Source organism: Lolium rigidum, chromosome 1 (assembly GCF_022539505.1).
Source record: "Lolium rigidum isolate FL_2022 chromosome 1, APGP_CSIRO_Lrig_0.1, whole genome shotgun sequence".
Classification (NCBI taxonomy): Eukaryota; Viridiplantae; Streptophyta; class Magnoliopsida; order Poales; family Poaceae; genus Lolium; species Lolium rigidum.
Genome location: NC_061508.1, coordinates 193,920,742 through 193,939,063, shown reverse-complemented (window position 1 = coordinate 193,939,063; position 18,322 = coordinate 193,920,742). Strand labels below are relative to the sequence as shown.

The window sequence follows — 18,322 nt, the reverse complement described above, 5'->3', positions numbered from 1 at the left end:
ACTTTTAAGTCGTGGTCTGCTTATAGTGTGATGAAACAGCAAAAGGCACCATTGTATTCCACGTGACAATTCGTGTTACTACAGCTGGGATTTGCTTTGTCTCGATGTTGTCGCTGCTGCTGAGGATTGTGCTAGCTGTGCGGTGCTGCCTCACTTTTGTATGTTCTGTCAAATGATGCCAGGAGATTAGGCTGGTGCCAATGCATCACCCCACTATCACCCGCCACGTCAGCTTTTTTCGCTTTTTTCCTCACTCACCCCACGGTGCTAGTGCACGGGTTATAGTGCCAGCTCTCACTTCTCTCTCCTCCACATCAGCTTTTCTCTCTCCTCGACTTCAGCATTTCTTTTTCAGATTACAACATTCAAAATAATGCAAGCAAATTATTTTATTCAACTAAAATTGTTACCGATTACATTATAAAAAAAATTACATAAAAATTTGAAAAAATTACATAATCTAGGCATTAGCCCACACATGCTCAATCAAATCATGCTGGAGATGTGTATACATCCGTGAGTCCCTCATTTCGTTGTCCATCTGAATCCTGGCTGCTAGGCTTGGTGGTGCATGGTTGTGTATCGCAGGGCCGACATTGGAATCAACTGTCTCATAGATGTTCTCCAAATTTGTATCACGCTCATCGTCGATGATCATGTTTTGCAGAATGACACATGCTCGCATGATCAACCCAAGAGTACGCCTCGAGTAGGAGCGTCCCGAACTGCTAGAATGTTGAACCTAGCCTTCGGCACTCCAAAGGCACACTCGACATCTTTGCGCCAAGCTGATTGAGCAGCGAGTGAACGGTCGATGCTTTTCACTTTGTGGAAGAGTAACACCTTTCATGAACACCGGCCAGGAGGGGTAGATGCCGTCGGCAAGGTAGTAACCATAGTTGTACTCGTGTCCATACACCGTGAAGTTCACTATGGGTGCTTCTCCCCTAAGCACATCAGTGAACAACGGCGACTGGTTGAGTACATTGATGTCGTTGTTGGACCCGGTCACTCCAAAAAAGGCATGCCAGATTCAACGATCATACGACGCAACGGCTTCTAAGATTATGGTAGGGTGTTTGATGTCTCCCCTTGTGAATTGACCGGCATGCGCCACTGGGCAGTTCCTCCACTGCCAATGCATGCAATCAATGCTCCCTAACATACCCGGAAAGCCACGCTCCTCGGCTTTCGCTAACGACGCCGAGTATCCTCGACAGCTTGGTCGACGGCAAAACTGTTCCCGTAACGGTCAATGATGCCTTCACGGAATCTATCTAGACAATCGATGAAGTTTGTCTAGCTAACTTAAGCCACTCATCTATCGTATCTGCAGCGGCTCCGTAAGCTAACAAACGCAAAGCCGCAGTACACTTTTGTAGGGCAGAAAAACCAGCACGGTTGAGAGCATCAACTCTTTGGGCGAAATACGGAGAGTATTCACCCAATCTATCCACAATGCGTATCCGATACCTTTGCCGAAAGAAGCTCGGAGGATAATTGCAGTCGTCGGCGAAGTAGTCCTCGTAGAGCCGATCGTGGGCACCCAGACGATCACGCCTGATGAACTCTCGGCGGCATCGCGGCCGTCTTGGCTCCGCCTCCTCGTTGAGCATCGCCTCCTCATACTCCGCCTGGAATGCACAGATCATATCACCCTCCATTCCGTCGCTCGAACTGCTGCTAGACGAAGACATGGCGTTGAGAGGAGTGGAAATGGAGAGTGGAGGAGATGAAGTGAGGTGTGGAATGAGTGAAACCATATGGGGGTATTTATAGGGGGTGGGGATGAAATTTTGGGGTTTTTGGCTTTTTTTGAATTTTTGAGCCAGCAACGGCTACCCCAACGGCTAGCTGACGTGGACGAATCAGATCGCGCCACCTCAGCTAGCCGTTACCCCCTCCCTCTCGCCCCGCCTATCGCCCCGACCTGCCAACGCTGCCGCCTCCCTCTCGCCCCCCTCTCGCCCCCAGCGCGGGCGGTAGCCGGGCGGTAGCGGGCGCTACCGCCGGGCGGTGGAACCACCGCCCCGCGCTACCGTCTCGCCCGCCTCTCGCCTCCCTCTCACCCCGCCTCGGGCGGTAGCGCCCCCCCCCTAGCGCCCGCGTTGGCACCAGCCTTGCCAACGCAGGCGTGAGTGAGGGCGGTAGCGGCGGCGTCGGGGCGAGAGAGAGGCGGGAGTGGGGCGAGAGGCCAGCGGCAGGCGACGGCGCGGGCGCCCGGCGGTAGCGCCCGCTCCCGCCCGGCTAACGCCTGCGTTGGGGGCGAGAGGGAGGCGAGAGAGGGGCGGTAGCGAGGCGGTAGCGTTGGCGGGGCGGGGCGAGAGGGCGGGTGAGAGCGGGCGGTAGGCGGGCGATAGGCGGGCGAGATGCGGGCGAGAGGCGGGCGAGAGCGGGCGAGAGGCGGGCGGTAGTGTGTAACGGCTAGCTGAGGTGGCGTGATCTGATTCGTCCACCTCAGCTAGCCGTTGGGGTTCAAAAAATCCTGAAAAAATGCCAAAACCCCCTATAAATACCCCACATATGGTTTCACTCATTCCACACCTCACTTCATCAGCTCCACTCTTCATTTTTACTCCTCTCAACGCCATGTCTTCGTCTAGCAGCAGTTCGAGCGACGGAATGGAGGGTGATATGATCGAGCAGTTCCAGGAGGAGTATGAGGAGGAGATGCTCAACGAGGAGGTGGTGCCAAGACGTCGACGCCGCCGCGAGTTCATCAGGCGTGATCGTCTGGGTGCCCACGATCGGCTCTTCGAGGACTACTTCGCCGACGACTGCAACTATCCTCCGAGCTACTTTCGGCGAAGGTATCAGATGAGGCGATCCCTTTTTCTGCGCATTGTGGATAGATTGGGTGAATACTCTCCGTATTTCACCCAAAGAGTTGATGCTCTCAACCGTGCTGGTTTTTCTCCCTACAAAAGTGTACTGCGGCTTTGCGTCTGTTAGCTTATGGAGCCGCTGTAGATACGATAGATGAGTGGCTTAAGTTAGCTAGACAAACTTCATCAGATTGTCTAGATAGATTCTGTGAAGGCATCATTGACGGTGAATGGACACGAGTACCACTATGGTTACTACCTTGCCGATGGCATCTACCCCTCCTGGCCGGTGTTCATGAAAGGTGTTACTCTTCCACAAAGTGAAAAGCATCGAGTGTTCACTGCTGCTCAATCAGCGCATCGCAAAGATGTCGAGTGTACCTTTGGAGTGTTGAAGGCTAGGTTCAACATTCTAGCAGTTCCGGGACGCTCCTACTCGAGGCGTACTCTTGGATTGATCATGCGTGCATGTGTCATTCTGCACAACATGATCATCGACGATGAGCGTGGTACAAATTTGGACAACATCTATGAGACAGTTGCTTCAAATGTCGGCCTTGCAATACACCACCATGCACCACCAAGCCTAGCAGCCAGGATTCAGATGGACACCGAAATGAGGGAGTCACTGATGTATACACAGCTCCAGCATGATTTGATTGAGCATGTGTGGGCTATTCCTAGATTATGTAATTTTTTCAAATTTTTATGTAATCTTTTCAAATTTTTATGTAATTTTTTTTATGATGTAATCGGTAACAATTTTAGTTCAATAAAATAATTTCCTTGCATTATTTATATTGTTGTAATCTGAAAATGAAATGCTGATATCGAGGAGAGAGAAAAGCTGACGTGGAGGAAAGAGAAGTAAAGCTGGCACTATAGTCTGTGCATTGGCACCGTGGGATGAGAGTGGGGTGAGAGTGGGGTGAGAGTGAGGGAAAAAGCTGACGTGGCAGGCTAGAGTGAAGTGGTGCATTGGCACAAGCCTTAGGCCGGAGAGCATATATCACTTCCGCTGAAATTAGCAGTATATCTTGAACGCTTTTTTGATTGAGTTATGAGTGTCCCCATGGATGGTACCTTCTATACGTATAAGCTACACTTCCCCGCGATCAAATTCCAAACATGTTACTGGAGCACTCTCGAACGAAACGTGCAAATTTCTACAGATGTTTTGTTCCGAGGGAACTTTCAGAACGCTCCATACGACGATAAACGACGAGGGATACTAGACTTTTGTTCATGACATGATACTGCGTTTTTTTTTTTTTAGAAACAGTACAAAACATAAACTCACTTCTATAAATGCATACACGCACAATATACACGTATGAGCACCTTCGTAAGACTGAGCCAGCGGGTTGGGTCTCGAGATCGATAAAGTCGCCACATGTGCATCGCTATCGGTGCGAACATCATCTTTTGCTGAAAGAATATTACATCTTTATAAAACACGTAGGTGTTAAACCTGAGATTGGGCTCGGGTACAACAAACGTGATCCCGACTCATTGAAGATTTTCTGGTAATTTATACTTCCTCTATCTCATAAAAGTTGTCTGAGATTTGTAAATATTTAAATGTATCTAAATGTTATTTAGTGTCTGGATACATCTTAACAAATCTTAGACAAACTTTATAGGAAGGATAATATCAAAGTTTTTGGAGAGATAATTTTTTGTAGGGGTTTGATCACATCAATAAAGAAAATATCAAAGTTTTTTTTTTGCGAGTAAGAAAATATCAAAGTTCATTTTGTAATTTTGAAACCAAGAATACAAAGTACCACTTGCGCACAATTAAATAAAAAGGAAAGCATGTGATATCAGTAAGCCTCCAAAAGCATGCATGAAGACTGAGCGGAAGCGGACCAAACGTATAGGGTGCGTTTGATAGGCTGGCTCTTGGCTCGCATCGGGCCAGCAATTTTCGGCCTGTTTGCCTGGGTCGAGCCGTGTTCTTGCAGGAACCGATTCTTAAATCAGCGTCGAGGCTCTGAAAGAACGTCCGAAATGGCAGTTTCTCCAGGGACAGACCCGTTCTCGCGCCACTTTGGCTCCAGCTCCAGCGATGCAACCGTTGCCGAGGTGTTGCTTAGGCTCACTCTTCCTGACACTACTCCACACACCCTCTCTCAAATCAACACAAACATAGTCCAAATCGAAATAAGATGTACACGAAAAAGATGCGTGGATGATACCGATTTCCACAATCTGTTTCGAGTTTCATCGGTGGTAAATCATCAATTTTGTGTATGAAGTTTTAAGCGAATTTTGTCAAATTCATCGCACACGCTCAACCGTTTGAGATTTCGTTTCAAGAGTAGGTTCACCTCACCATTCTGCATGACTTTCATGTTGACAGGTTTTTGTTTTTGTGTACATACGTTGATAGATGACTCACAAGTATGTAATTTTGTATGTATGTGTGACTAAGGTTTAGAGTACTTTTGCTCAACTTCTGGCTCGCCATCTTCATGGACGGCGATGTGGTGATGATAGGTGAGAAGTGAGAGGTGATAATCCAAGGTGGTGGAGTCATGGTGGTGTTCGTCTTTGTGGTCGGTGATGTGCTTTGACCGACGGTGTCATGGTGATGTTCGTGCTCGTGGTCGGCGATGTGCCCATACTTGTGACCGGCGTGACCGGCAGTGTCCTGGTGGTGTTCGTCTTCGTGGTCGGCGACATGGTGATGCTTGTGACCGGCGTCGTCGATGGTGTCATGGTGGTGTTCGTCTTCGTGGTCGGTGATGTGCCCATGCTTGTGACCGGCGGTGTCCTGGTGGTGTTCATCTTCGTGGTCGACGACATGATGATGCTTGTGACCGGCGTGAACGACGGTGCTATGGTGGTCTTCATCTTCGTGGTCGGCGACTTGCCCATGCTTCTGACCGGCGTGACCGACGGTGTCATGGTGCTCTTCGTCTTCGTGACCGTGACGTGGTGACGGTTTTGACCGACGTGATCGACGGTGTCATGGTGGTGTCTGCCTTCGTGATCGCCGACGTGTCGAAGCTTGTGACCGGCGGCGTGAGGCTTTGTGATAGGTGAGGAGGTGAGAGCTAAGGTCACCATGTGGATAAGTGGTGGGGCTATTACTAGAGTCGTATGAAACCAAACAGACTGGACCATTCGTTTCTGCTGCCAAAAAATTCTGCACAACCTATCAAACAACAGCCCAAAATTGCACTGTGGCCCGTTCGAAACGAGATGAGGCTCTCATCTCACTGCGCCAGTGATGCAGGAATTCAACCCAGGTAACCAAACGGCGTCCATAGTTACCAAATTTGTTTCATTTCTTTGGAGCATCTTTAGTCGTGTCCTCTAAAACTTTCTCTAAAAAAGCTTTTGGTGTGCGCCTATTTTTTCAACCCCAGTTGCACGTCCCAAGATCTCTTCCGCCCGACGCGGTGCTACCAACCTGAGACGAGGTGCTTGGAGGAGATGGGGTTCATGCTACCAGGGCACGGCAACGATGCTGCTAGGCGGATACGATGCTGCAAAGGACGCTCAGCACTACCCTTTTTTTTTTTTTGAACAAGAGATAGACCTCGAAGGGTCCAGGAACATTCATTCAATAAACGTGGCAGGTTACATATTTGCAGGCCGGTCCCTTTACATCACTTGCACAGAAGAAACCTAAATTTGAAGATAAGGTCTGACATAGTGCAAAAAACACTTTAGGACTAAAAATAGAAAAGCGATCAAGTTCCTGGGAGCCTCTGCCACCAGACGCCGGCGTCCTCAAGGCGTCGCCGCCGAGGAATTGGGCGCAGATGCCCGAACACCCCTTTCCGGCGTAGATCCATCGCCGCCGGACACCTGGCCACCACCGGGGACGCACCACTAGATGGTGACAAGATGCCGAGCTCTAGCCGCGAGGATGAAGAAGAGCCTCCTTCCCGGAGGTTGTCGATTGATGGCCGCCATTCCGGCCAAAGAAAGCATAGGCAGAGCTGCCCCTGGCTGTGTAGCTCGAGTCGATGATGAATCGTCGTCGCCACCGTAAAAGGAACCGCCGGAGAACAAGAAACGCCTCATCCCCACACCTCCCATCGCCACCACGGCAGGACAGAGGCAGAGAAGGAAAGGAGCTCCTCCTTCTCAGCACGGCCCCAGCAGGACCACCGGCTTTATTGACGAAGATGGTGATCCTCCTCCTCGCCAGCACCTCCAGCCACTGGAAGAACCAACCAGAGAAGAGGAACCCTAGCCTGAGCTCGATCTGGCCGAACAGATCGAGCCCCCATCTCCCTACTGGCATCACGCCAAGATCCACAGGGGTAAACAAAGGAACAAGGAGGGAAGAAGACCTAGACTACACCTAGACTACTCCGGCGCACCACCTCCACCGTCTCCGGCCGGCTACTCCGGCGGAGAGGCTTCGGATCGGCCCGGTCGAGGAAGGAGCGCTACCAATTACTGTAGAGCGAGGAGAGCTGGTTGGGGGGATGAGACGTCATCGGCCGTTGGCTCAGCACTACCCTATTAAAAACCTCACTAAACATAACACGAAAGTCCATCGAACAACCGGTCAGCCTATTTTCTACTAGGCGGGGCCTTTCTGGGCCTTATCCCTAGAGGGGCTTCTTCGGTACAAAGAGGCAGAGGCTGAAACTCATGGGCGTACAGTACAAACAACCATAAAATAATCCAATCAGATTTAAGTGTTGTACTCTGCGCTTTGGAAAAGTTTTTTTTTTAAGCAACCACGTATTTTATTAATGAAAAAAGTCCATTTTTCATCCTTCAACTTTGTGCAGAGTTCACTTTTCGTCCTAAATGTTTTATTTGGTACAAACTGGACCCTAAACTTTGCCAACCCGTTCACATGTCTTGTTTTTATGATTTTCTTCGGTAGATGATAACCAAGGTTCAAAAAAATAAAATCAGATCCGAACATACCTCAATAAGAAGTAGTCTTAGACTAGAATCTTGAATCCCACTCACGACCGCGAGCAAGAAAAAGAGGATGGTAAATAACCAGCCCTGGCAGCCTCGTCTTTCCGTCGCTCCAGCGATTCTCACGTAAAGGGCAGCAGCGGCCCTAGTAGCGCCGCAACTCATCAACCTCTGCATATCGCCCGGCTGGACGCACCCACTGGTGTATGTGAGGGCAGAAAGGGAGGGAGAGGTTGACCGGTAGGAACCACCTCTCCATGTTCAACCGCAAAAGTAGTTAGAAGATTGTTGTGGGTGTCATTACATCCAGCTTGATGTAGTGGCGGACATCGCAGTGCACAATCGGGATATCAGACGAGCGACGGATGCCGATATCGAGCATATAGATAAATTGCGGCGACCTACTCAAGCCAGAGGATTGGGGATTTATTTTGGCTGAAACTGGCTCGGTACGATCTACTTTGGCGAAAGGTTGGGTATTTTCACCGTGGTTTTCGTACTGCTTGGTTATGTTTCGTATCTTTTTTCAAAAAAAAATTAGCAGAACCAGACCTCGTTTGAACAAGTTGGTAAATTTTAGGGTCTCTTTTGGACCAAATGAAACATTTGGGATCAAAAGTGAACTTGTGTGAAAGTTGAAGGACAAAAAATGGACTTTTTTCTTTATTAATAGAAAATTAAGTAAACAAACGTGGAAACTAACGGACACACCAAGAGAAAATATTTGTCCCGAAAACTTTGCAGAAAAAAATCTAAAGGACAGAAAAATATAAAATTAAATTATTCCTAGGGTTTTCTGCACTCGCTGAAGTTAGCGGCCGCTGTCAAACTCCAACGCCGCCTAAACATGCGCTGGAAGATACGCCGAGCCTCCACCATTACCAATCCAAAAAAACATCATTGCCAACAAGGTTTTGTGAGTCGATGAAAAGACCTATTGCAAGCAACGGTCCCGACGCTCAGCACCGCGACAAACACCAACAACACATCAAGAAACATATCTTGACAGATCTAAAGAAGTAGAAACAAGACCACGCTGCTGATTTTAAAGATCGACAAGAACACGATGCCAAAGTCTCATTTATTTGCTCAGGCGCCGTTCCCACCACCCAACAACACACCATAGTAGACAAGCCCTAACCCTACCGACAAAATGGAGGAACAAGATCCCCCTCCTACCGCCCTGCCAGAGGAGATTGGAGAGAGGGAGGTCGCCGCTGCCTCCATCGCAAGAGGATTCAGAAAAGGTTTCAGCATAAAGCTGACATCATTCATTTATCAGAACAAAATAATTGCTATACTGTTAAAATGATAAAAAAAATCTCATGTCAGCTTGTTCAGTCTGGTTGACAAAGGTTTTGGTTGCCCACAAGTAGATAAAGGGCAAATATTTGAAGCAGTCGAAACAACGAACCAACTTTTTGTACAAGTTCCAGCGAACGTACATTTTTTATAACTAAAGTTCACATAGATACAAGATGCCCTATCGTTGAAACGCTGGAATACTGGGGCAGCCTACTACGCATTCCATAGAGAAAATCAAAGAATACAACCTGTTCTGCTGGACCATAAAATACCAAAAGGGCAAATGCTCTACATTCTCTCGGAGTAACACCACAACTCAGCACCCTCTTAAAAGGAAGATTTTGTGATTGCATCAAAAGCACGGTGGGCATATGCAAAACATAACTCAAAATTGCTGTGCATGCCAAAATCAATTCAGACCCCAAGAGTTTTCTGCTTCTTAGCAGTATTGATGTATGGCCGTAGCACAAACTCATTTTGTGCTTCACTTTGGTCCACAGTTCCTCGTTTGATCTGTTCCGACAAACAGCAAGATGTAGATAGTTAGCATGAGACATATAAAATGATCCTAATACTACAATGATGGCAGGGGTGGAGGCATTTCTTCACCTGGTAGAGTCGCAACTCGAAGCGGGGGCCAACCTCCTTCAGGTCGATGGATTTGGGGCCACCTTGTTTCTCAAAGATATGATGCCTGCCATGACCAAAAGATCATAAAAGAACCATGAGTGTCAGATCATAGCGTCATTGGCATGTTTCATTGAAGGAAAATTCAGATACACGGAAAGTCGATATTTCTTGACTACAGAGACTCAGCTTTGTATGTTCAAGCCATGCACCCACTGAAGCAACTAGTGACATCACCGAAATACCAACAAGGATGACGACAGAGTATGATGTTAACCTGAAAGAGATGTAGTCGTCCCTATTGGCAAAAGTGATTAGACGCTTTGAGTCTGGCTTTGGCACAGGAAAGAGATGCTTCAATATGTTAGCCGTCCTTTCACCAGGCTGCAATTATCGAAACTAGTCAAACACAGACAACTTGGATTGCCGAAAAAAGGCACAAATTGAAAGATAACAAACAAATCTATGTGTTAAAAAGCAAGCTATTCCAGTTAACTCTTATCTAATTGAATATAGAATAGTAAGACAGACTGATACAATATCCAATAATGCCAGAGGCCAAGTTGAAATAATCTTGACAAAACTAAAAGTGTCAAAACAGATACCAAAGAGTAACTTCTCGGATTAACTAAATATAGTCCACAAGCCAAGTACGCAAGATTATTAGTGGATGAGCTCAGTTTAATAGATATTGAATGGTGTGAGTTTGCTTTCAGATTAATAAGCACATCCCAGGATAACGAGAAAATGTGACAGAAACCTCCAAATATCGTATCTACGCACTTCTCAAGGTCAACGAGAAAAACATCAGGGCAACCTCCAAATTTCATAAGAAAAAAGAATCATGCAGAAACAGAAAAGGAACAGAAGTATCTTTCCTAAGCAAGAGTAATGTAGTGGAAGCACTCAGTATAATGTAGTGGAAGCACTTCTTAGGTTAACGAGAAGAGCATCAACACAGCCTCCAAAATTTGTAACATTCTTAAACCAGAAACAGAAAAGGAACAGAACAAAAAAGATTTCCTTTTCTAAACAAGAGTAAAAGATGAGGCGCTCAGTTTGATAGTTTTGAATGGTTTCAGTTTGTCTCCATATTAGTATGCACTTTTCAGGTTAACGAGAAAAACATCACTGCAGCCTCAAAATTTCATCAAAAACTGAAATCAGAAACAGAGAAGGAATTGAACAAAAAAAAAGATTTTTCTTTCTGAGGAATAATATGGAGGTGCTCAGTTTAATAGTTTTGAATGGTTTGAGTTTGTCTTCATGCCAGTAAGCACTTCTCAGGTTAACGAGAAAAACATCACCGCAGCCTCCAATTTAGTAAGAAACTTAAAGCAGAAGCAGACAGGAACACAACAAGAATGATTTTTTCCTAAGCAAGAGTAGCCATGGAAGCACTCAGTTTAAAAGCTTTGAATGGTTTGAGTTTCTCTTCACGTTAGTAAGCACTTCTCAAGTTAACGAGAAAAACAGCACCACAGCCTCCAAATTTCATAAGACTTAAACAAGAAACAGAGAATGAACAGAACAAAAAGGTTTTCTGTTTGCAAGCAAGAGCAGGAGATGAGGTGCTCAGTTTCATAGTTTTGAATGGTTTGAGTTTGTCTTCATATTAGTAAGCACTTCTCAGGTTAACGAGAAGAACACATTACCGCAGCCTCAATATTTCATCAAAAACTGAAAGCGGAAACAGAAAAGGAACTGAACAGAAGAGGATTTTTATTCTAAGCAAGAATAGAAGTGGAGGCGCTCAGTTTAATAGTTTTGAATGGTTTGAGTTTGTCTTCATATTAGTGAACACTTCTCAGGTTAACGAGAAAAACATCACTGCAACCTCCCATGTTTTGTTAAGAAAAATAAAAACAAGAATGGTTTTTTTCCCTACGTAAGAGTAGCAGTGGACATGTTCAGTTTAATACTTTTGAATGGTTCAAGTTTGCCTTCACACTAGTAAGCACTTCTCGGGTTAATGAGAAAACCATCAGCACAGCCTCCAAAGTCCGTAACATGCTTAAACCAGAAACAGAAAAAGGAACAGAACAACAAGGTTTTCTTTTCCCAAGCAAGAGTAGAAGATAAGGCGCTCAGTTTGATAGTTTTGAATGGTTTGAGTTCGTCTTCATATTAGTAAGCACTTCTCAGGTTAACGAGACAAACATCACTGCAGCCTCCAGATTTCAGAACAAACTTAAATATCAAACAGAAAGAACTCTGTAGCAAAGGTACACACATGCTGTGATGAACGGACCAAAAAATTGAGAAAAAAATATTAATAGAAAAACTGGTACACTCACACCCTGTTACATCCTACCACAATAACCAGAGTTATCAGGTATGTAGTTTTGAATGGATAGATATTATCCTCGTAGTAGGTCTCAGGTTAACGAGGTGACCATCATTGCAGCAAACGAGTATTCGTAATGGGGAGTGTCTCAACAGAAAAACTGGGATACATTATCCTAATACTAGGTCCCAGATTAAAGTCCATTGCAGCAAGCAAACCAACAAACATTTTCTAAGCAAAGACAAGTAAACAAACTACTAATTGTAGTGTGCAAGTTTTCAACAAGCACAACTGATATCAAAGCTGCTCAGTTACATAGTTTTGAATGGATATATTGTCCTCATAGAAGGTCTCAGGTTAACGAGAAAACCATCATTGCAGCCAATGAAGAAGCAAACTACTACGAAGATTAAAAAAAAGAGCCAATGAAGAAAAGCATACCACGGAGAAGACAATAATACCAAATACTCCAACAGAAACAGCAGCACAAGAGTCAGTGGAACCGGAGATGCTCAGAATTTGATGAGCAATCATGAAATCATCAGCAATTCATCATAAACAACAATATATGTGTAACAAGTTGTTATCGCGGATACTTTTCAACTTTTCTTGATAGAATGGAAGGGCAATCCTTGAACCATCACAGCAGCCTCAAGTTCAAGCGTTGAGCCCATATGAATGTATGAATGGTTACTGTTACATGGTAGGTTGGGAGAAATCAAACAAACAAAAACAAACAAGTGCTGCAATATGTTCATCCTAACTACTACCTCTGGTCGTTTTTAATCGACGCAGGTATGTATAGTACGTAAGCTGCTCCCTCTACATGGTCAGCGTCAATTTAATTGGACCGGAGGGAGTATTTAGCATGGATGCTAAGACAAGATTACTTTCCAGGTACATATGGTGGAACAATTAGAATAAACATAAATAAATCATGCTAACTGTTTTCTGTTTGCATGAGATGAACTGATGAACTTTCACAGATGCGTTAGATAGAAAAAAAAAAAAGTGGCTCAAAAGAGGCTAGTATTTGATACCTTGGTTGTGAAGTTGTCCAGTATCAAATGAGGGTAAGCTTCCGACATTTTGCCCATCGCCTTCCTATCTTTGATATCATGCCGTGTTACCTGCCCGAAAAAGGAACCAGAACTTAACACCAAACATTGCGCCCCGTGCGGTACAACGCCTCAGGTCGTCATAAATTAAACAGGCATGCACACTTACCACGTTGAGTAACCCAAAATATGCAGTTGGACCTAACGGGAGATGGCAGACAATCAAACCATCGGGCTGACCACGATGTTCATGCACCAAAATAAGATCAGTGATCTCGTGTGATCGGCAGGACTCAACGATTTCTGATATCACCTGCAGGGAGAAAAAAAAAGGATCAGCAAGAAGTGCAGAACCGGATGTTTTGCTCACTTGTTTAGTCATCCAAATCTTATGTGATATGAATCTGATATTGGGAACGAAAGTACACATAAACATGGAATGATTTTTGTACTATTTGTACTATACCTGACCACCACGGTTCATCCTCTGCGAGTTCGGAAACACGACTTTCAGCTCCTGGCAAATGAACAGTATCAGCAAGTCAAGCCCATGTAATGCAGAATTTTTTAAATAGCCGAAACATGTTGGAATTAACGGCATAAACACATACCTTTACAAATTGAGTAAGGGGCGCGCTCGGGTTGCGCGACGTGGTCAAGAGGATCTTGGGCTCGCGGAGCGTGGAACCGGCGTACTCGTCATCTATGATGCTGCTCGGAACTGCAACCGACAAAACCATACATGAGAAGCGCAACAAAACAAAAAAGGAAATGGGTGAACGCGGCGAGGGGTGAGACTGAACCTGCCCGGTCCTGGTCATCGAGGTCGATCTCGCGGCGGAGGGCGAGCTCCTCGTTGCGGAGCTCGGTGGGGATGGGCTTGCCCTCATCGAGCGCCTGCCGGACTAGGCGCTTCTTCTCGTAGTGCTGCCGCTCCTTCCCCTCGAGGCTCTTCCGGTAGAGGTACTCCTTGCGCAGCCGCGTGTTCCGCCGCAGCATCTCGCCGCCGTCTCTCGACCGGAGCACGCAGAACCCTAGCTAGGCGCTTGATCCGCGGGTGGATTGCGATAAACCCTAGATAGCGGCTTCGGAGCTTTGGCGGCGCGGCGCGAGGTTAGGGACACGGAGCTGAGTTGTGGGAGAATGGCTTGTTTTAATAGCAACTCGTGTGGGCCTGTATGGGCCTGCCCGAACGGGCAGGTGCCACGGATCGCGAGCGTAAACCTAGGCCGTGACCGGTTAGACCTTTTTTCTAGGCGCACACCCTAGGTTAGGTGTTGGGCCGGTCCATCGTTGCCATCTTTTTTCTAGGCTTTAGTTCGGCCGACCGATCGCGTGCAGCGATCGGTTGTGGTCCGCGCCGTCTGATCGAGCTTAGATGGACGCTCCCCGTTCTTCCACGTGTTCCCCTTCTTCCACCAGATGTGGCTGTTGTGGGTATACTTCATGGATGTGCCATCGATAGTGTCTAGATTTGATAAGTTCGGGTGACCCACGATGGTGATGGTGGCGTATGGCCCATTGGAAAGCCCAGCTACTGTAGATCAAGATGGATGAAGTCCAGCCCAGGAACGAGGAGCCGGATCCACCGACCAACTCTGGAAGTCGGACCCGGCCTGGCCCATCAGGGGTAGCCGGATCCAGTACGGCATATAAGGGAAGGCGGATCCTTAACGTGCACGGCAATATAATATTCCGTAGTTAGACGACTTGTATTCCGGCTAGGACTCTCCGTGTAAACCCTAGATCATGACGCCTTTATAAGCCGGATCCCGAGAGCCCTAGAGGCACAACCACAACTCATTGTAACAACGCGAAAGCGCCCAGATAATTTCTGACAAGCAACATTAGGCCCTATCAACGTGCAGGTGTTCCGAAGCTGGGCAAATTGCGTACCACCATCCCGAGGACTCTCCGCCGATGGCCCCTACTTCTTCTCCCACTCGTGAGGATCCCTCCTCTGAGGTACTGTCGAATAGGCAATGACAGTTGGCGCCCACCGTGGGCCAGCGGCGTCTGGAGGTCGGAACCGGGAGGTTTCGCCATGGGAAGTTTTGACAACTCCATCGCTGTGGGGCGTGTCCTTTACGTCGGGAACTTTCCGATCGTCCCCCATGACGAGTGCTGGATTCCGGCTAAGACTGACCCCGTCAAGCTCTCCATCATCCCAATCGGTGGCATTCACATCTTCATTGGCGAGACCGTCGATTTCGATGGAAACGCCCTGGTAAGTCACGCTGACGCGACCGCCACCGAGCAGGACGCAGTCGCGAAGATCCGATCTGAGATGCTGGAACTTCCTAAAGAAGATTTCGCCTTAAATCTGGAAATTTTAAAACCCACCCGATCCCCCCTGAGCAGGAAATAACGGTGGAAGACCAATGCAGATCCGCCTCGGTCTCCCAGGTGTTAGAGAAACAAAGGTGCCACTTTGTACACTTCCTCGCACATACCGCAGGAACCCCCCTCCTCAGGAGGGAGCCGGACCCATGCAGGTTGAGGCTGTCGGAAACAGCGATACTCCGGATCAGCAAGAGGTTGCCGGAGACAACAATGCTCCGGATCAGCAAGAGGAAGTCGGAGACAGAGAAGAGTTAATACTTGACCACCTAAGCCCACTTCTGACGATGCATCTGTGGTGACCCTGCATACCACTGCATGTTGTAGTATGCCAGTCGTTGACATCATATGTGCGAAGTACCAATCCGCAAATATTACAACCCTCAGAGTAGTACAACAGAAACATAGCTGGTCTTTAACTCATTCACATAATATTACAAGCCATATAATTACATCATATTGGAGCTCCTCCTGGGTCCATAGAGGTTTACTCCTAGGTTCTAGGTGAACCTTACTCAACTTATACAATATAGGTCTTAGCAGATTAAACATTATTCCATTCGAGCAGCTAATTACTATAGTGTTTGTGCTGCTCGACTACTACAAGTACTACTGGTGCTTAAACTTGTTCTCCTTCTGGAACCTCCCCGGTTCCGTAGACAATCAGGTAGTCGACCCCCTCTATTCCTCCAGAGAGATCTGGTTCTTCGTAGCATATCCCATCTGCTCCGGCTGGTCCTTCATCGGCCTCCTCAAGGTGATTCAGACAATCTAAGCAGGAGATTATAAGAGGTATGAGTACGAGCGTACTCAACAAGTTCATTATAGGAAAGAGGTGTTTAATGTACTAGCTATGGCATTAGACCAGAAAGTCGAATATCAATGCAGGTTTTCATAATCATTTCTTCAAAAGGTTGCTTTTATTCAGAAGAACTATGTCCGTCAGCCTTCACCGGTTTACTAGAACTTCATGAAGTTCCTTTCCGGCAGCGTTTGCAGTTCCAGATCCTGGAACAAGGAGTGACTGGTCACGATTCATTATACTCTGCAGAGGTGTGTTGCTTTACCCATAAGAGATCTTAACCTTGGTGCCAACCGGGCAGCTTTCCCGTCCACACTTCCGTGGTGTGAGGCCCGGTATAAGGTCCTAGTTAAATTGTATTCCTTCCCGACCTCGCACACCCACCCTTTGTTGCAATTCCGACCTTGGGTCCTCGCCGATCAGCGTACCCCTTTGGATAACTTTCGACCTCGACAACTATCAGGTTCTCGACCTGATACCTTCGCCGGTCGTTGCAACCCCTCATAGACCACATTACCGTGGGGAATTAGAATGGGATCCCCACGCTCAAGTTGCTCTCGCAAGACACAACTGCTACGGTAAGTGCATCCGTTGATGTACGAGAGGAAGAAGTACAATTGACTACTTCGTCCCACTCCAGATCTTATGGTTAACACGAGTCTTACAGCACAAGAATCACTGGACGACATTGGTTGTTAATCCTAGATGGATACAAACCCTTGCAATGGAACCTCCACCATACTCATACCATGCTTCCATTGCCCACCACATAGTCATATTCATAGTTATGAAATTAGCATCTTTGTTATTTATGCAAGAGTGATAAGCATAGTACTTTGCAAGTAATTTGGTAAAAATACTCAAAGTAACATGAGCAAGCGATGAACTTGCCTGGTGACTGCGATGTAATGCAGTTGGATTGTTTGGACTGACCATGGTCCTCTGTTTCTGAAAAGTAGCATCATTGTCCGATAAGGGCAATGGTTAAAGATTCAAATATGCATGCTTTCGACTTTTAGGGTTTGGTTCCCCCCTTCCCGATGCTTTGTTATTTAATGTCGGAGGTGGCGAATAAGAACAATTTACGAATACTCCTTAAGAGTGAAAATATTAACTTGGAATGTTTCCAAGTTTTGTTTAAGTCCTTTATAATTTATGGACTTATTTTATCATTAAAAATATGGTCTTATTTTAGTGATCTTTTATTATCCTTTTTCTTTGAATTAAATAATGGTTCACATTTTTTGTCTCAACGGTTCTATCTCATATTTTATTAGGATAGGAATAAAATTTTAAGTGGTTTCCATATTTTCTTTATTTTTTTAGAGCTATATTCATTTTTCTATTAATGCAAAGCTTCTGTTTTTTAAACATTTGGGAAATACCCAAAATACCCCTCGGGCCCACCTGTCAGTCGCCCGAGCTGGTTAGGTTGGACCAGCCCGTTGGGCTCGGTCCAACCGACCCAAACACGCTCGTCGTCCTCGCCTCGTCATAACCCTAACCTCTCCTCTCTCGCGCGACGCCGAGGTCGCCCGCGCCGTCGCCGATTAAATCCGGCCGTCTCCGGCCATCCCCGGCGACCAGATTGGTCGCATCTGCCTCGCCTTTCGACGGCGAACCCGATGGTCCACGGCGATCTGGCGGATTCGTCCTCGTCCGCTCGTCCTCGACCCTCCCGTGTGCCTAGGGTTTCGGCTTCCGCCGTTGTTGCACGTCGGAGATGCCGTGGACCCCTCCTGGTGTTCTTCTGGGCGTGAGGTGCTGCGCTGGGGTGCCGTGGTGGTCGCCTTGGCTTGGCCTAGCCTGGCACGGCCGTGTGCTCGGCGTGTGCCGTCGTGGCCGCCATGGCCGTGTCGGCCATCTGCCTCCCCAGGTATGTGCTTCTCCCTTCTCTCTCTTGCTTGTTCAACCTCCTCTCCTTCCCCTGGATGCCTTGGCATCCATGGCCCTGTGTTGTTGCTGTTGTATGTGCTGGCTGCTGGTACGTGCCCTAGCTTGCTATGTTGTTGCTTCTGTGGTCATGCATGTGATGTTGCCCTGCTTGTGCTTCTATTCCTATGCTCATGCTCATGTGATTGCTTCTGTTGTGGCACTCCTACACTTGCTCACGAGCATGATGTGATGCTCATGGCTTGCCATGTTGCTCCAGCTACTGCTGTTGTTACTGGATGAT

The 18,322-nt window shown here is 47.0% G+C and overlaps 1 protein-coding gene across 1 annotated transcript; it reads right to left on the bottom strand.

Moving 5' to 3' along the window:
* Nucleotides 1–9,100: 9,100 nt before the first annotated feature.
* Nucleotides 9,101–14,097, bottom strand: LOC124682915 (U3 small nucleolar ribonucleoprotein protein IMP4-like). Its single transcript, XM_047217519.1, has 8 exons — nucleotides 13,808–14,097; nucleotides 13,616–13,725; nucleotides 13,471–13,521; nucleotides 13,174–13,317; nucleotides 12,987–13,076; nucleotides 9,937–10,043; nucleotides 9,642–9,726; nucleotides 9,101–9,545 (listed from the first exon to the last, which is right to left on the bottom strand). Exons 1-8 carry the CDS (start codon nucleotides 14,001–14,003, stop codon nucleotides 9,447–9,449), a joined length of 882 nt encoding a protein of 293 aa, XP_047073475.1. The 5' UTR covers nucleotides 14,004–14,097; the 3' UTR covers nucleotides 9,101–9,446.
* Nucleotides 14,098–18,322: the final 4,225 nt, after the last annotated feature.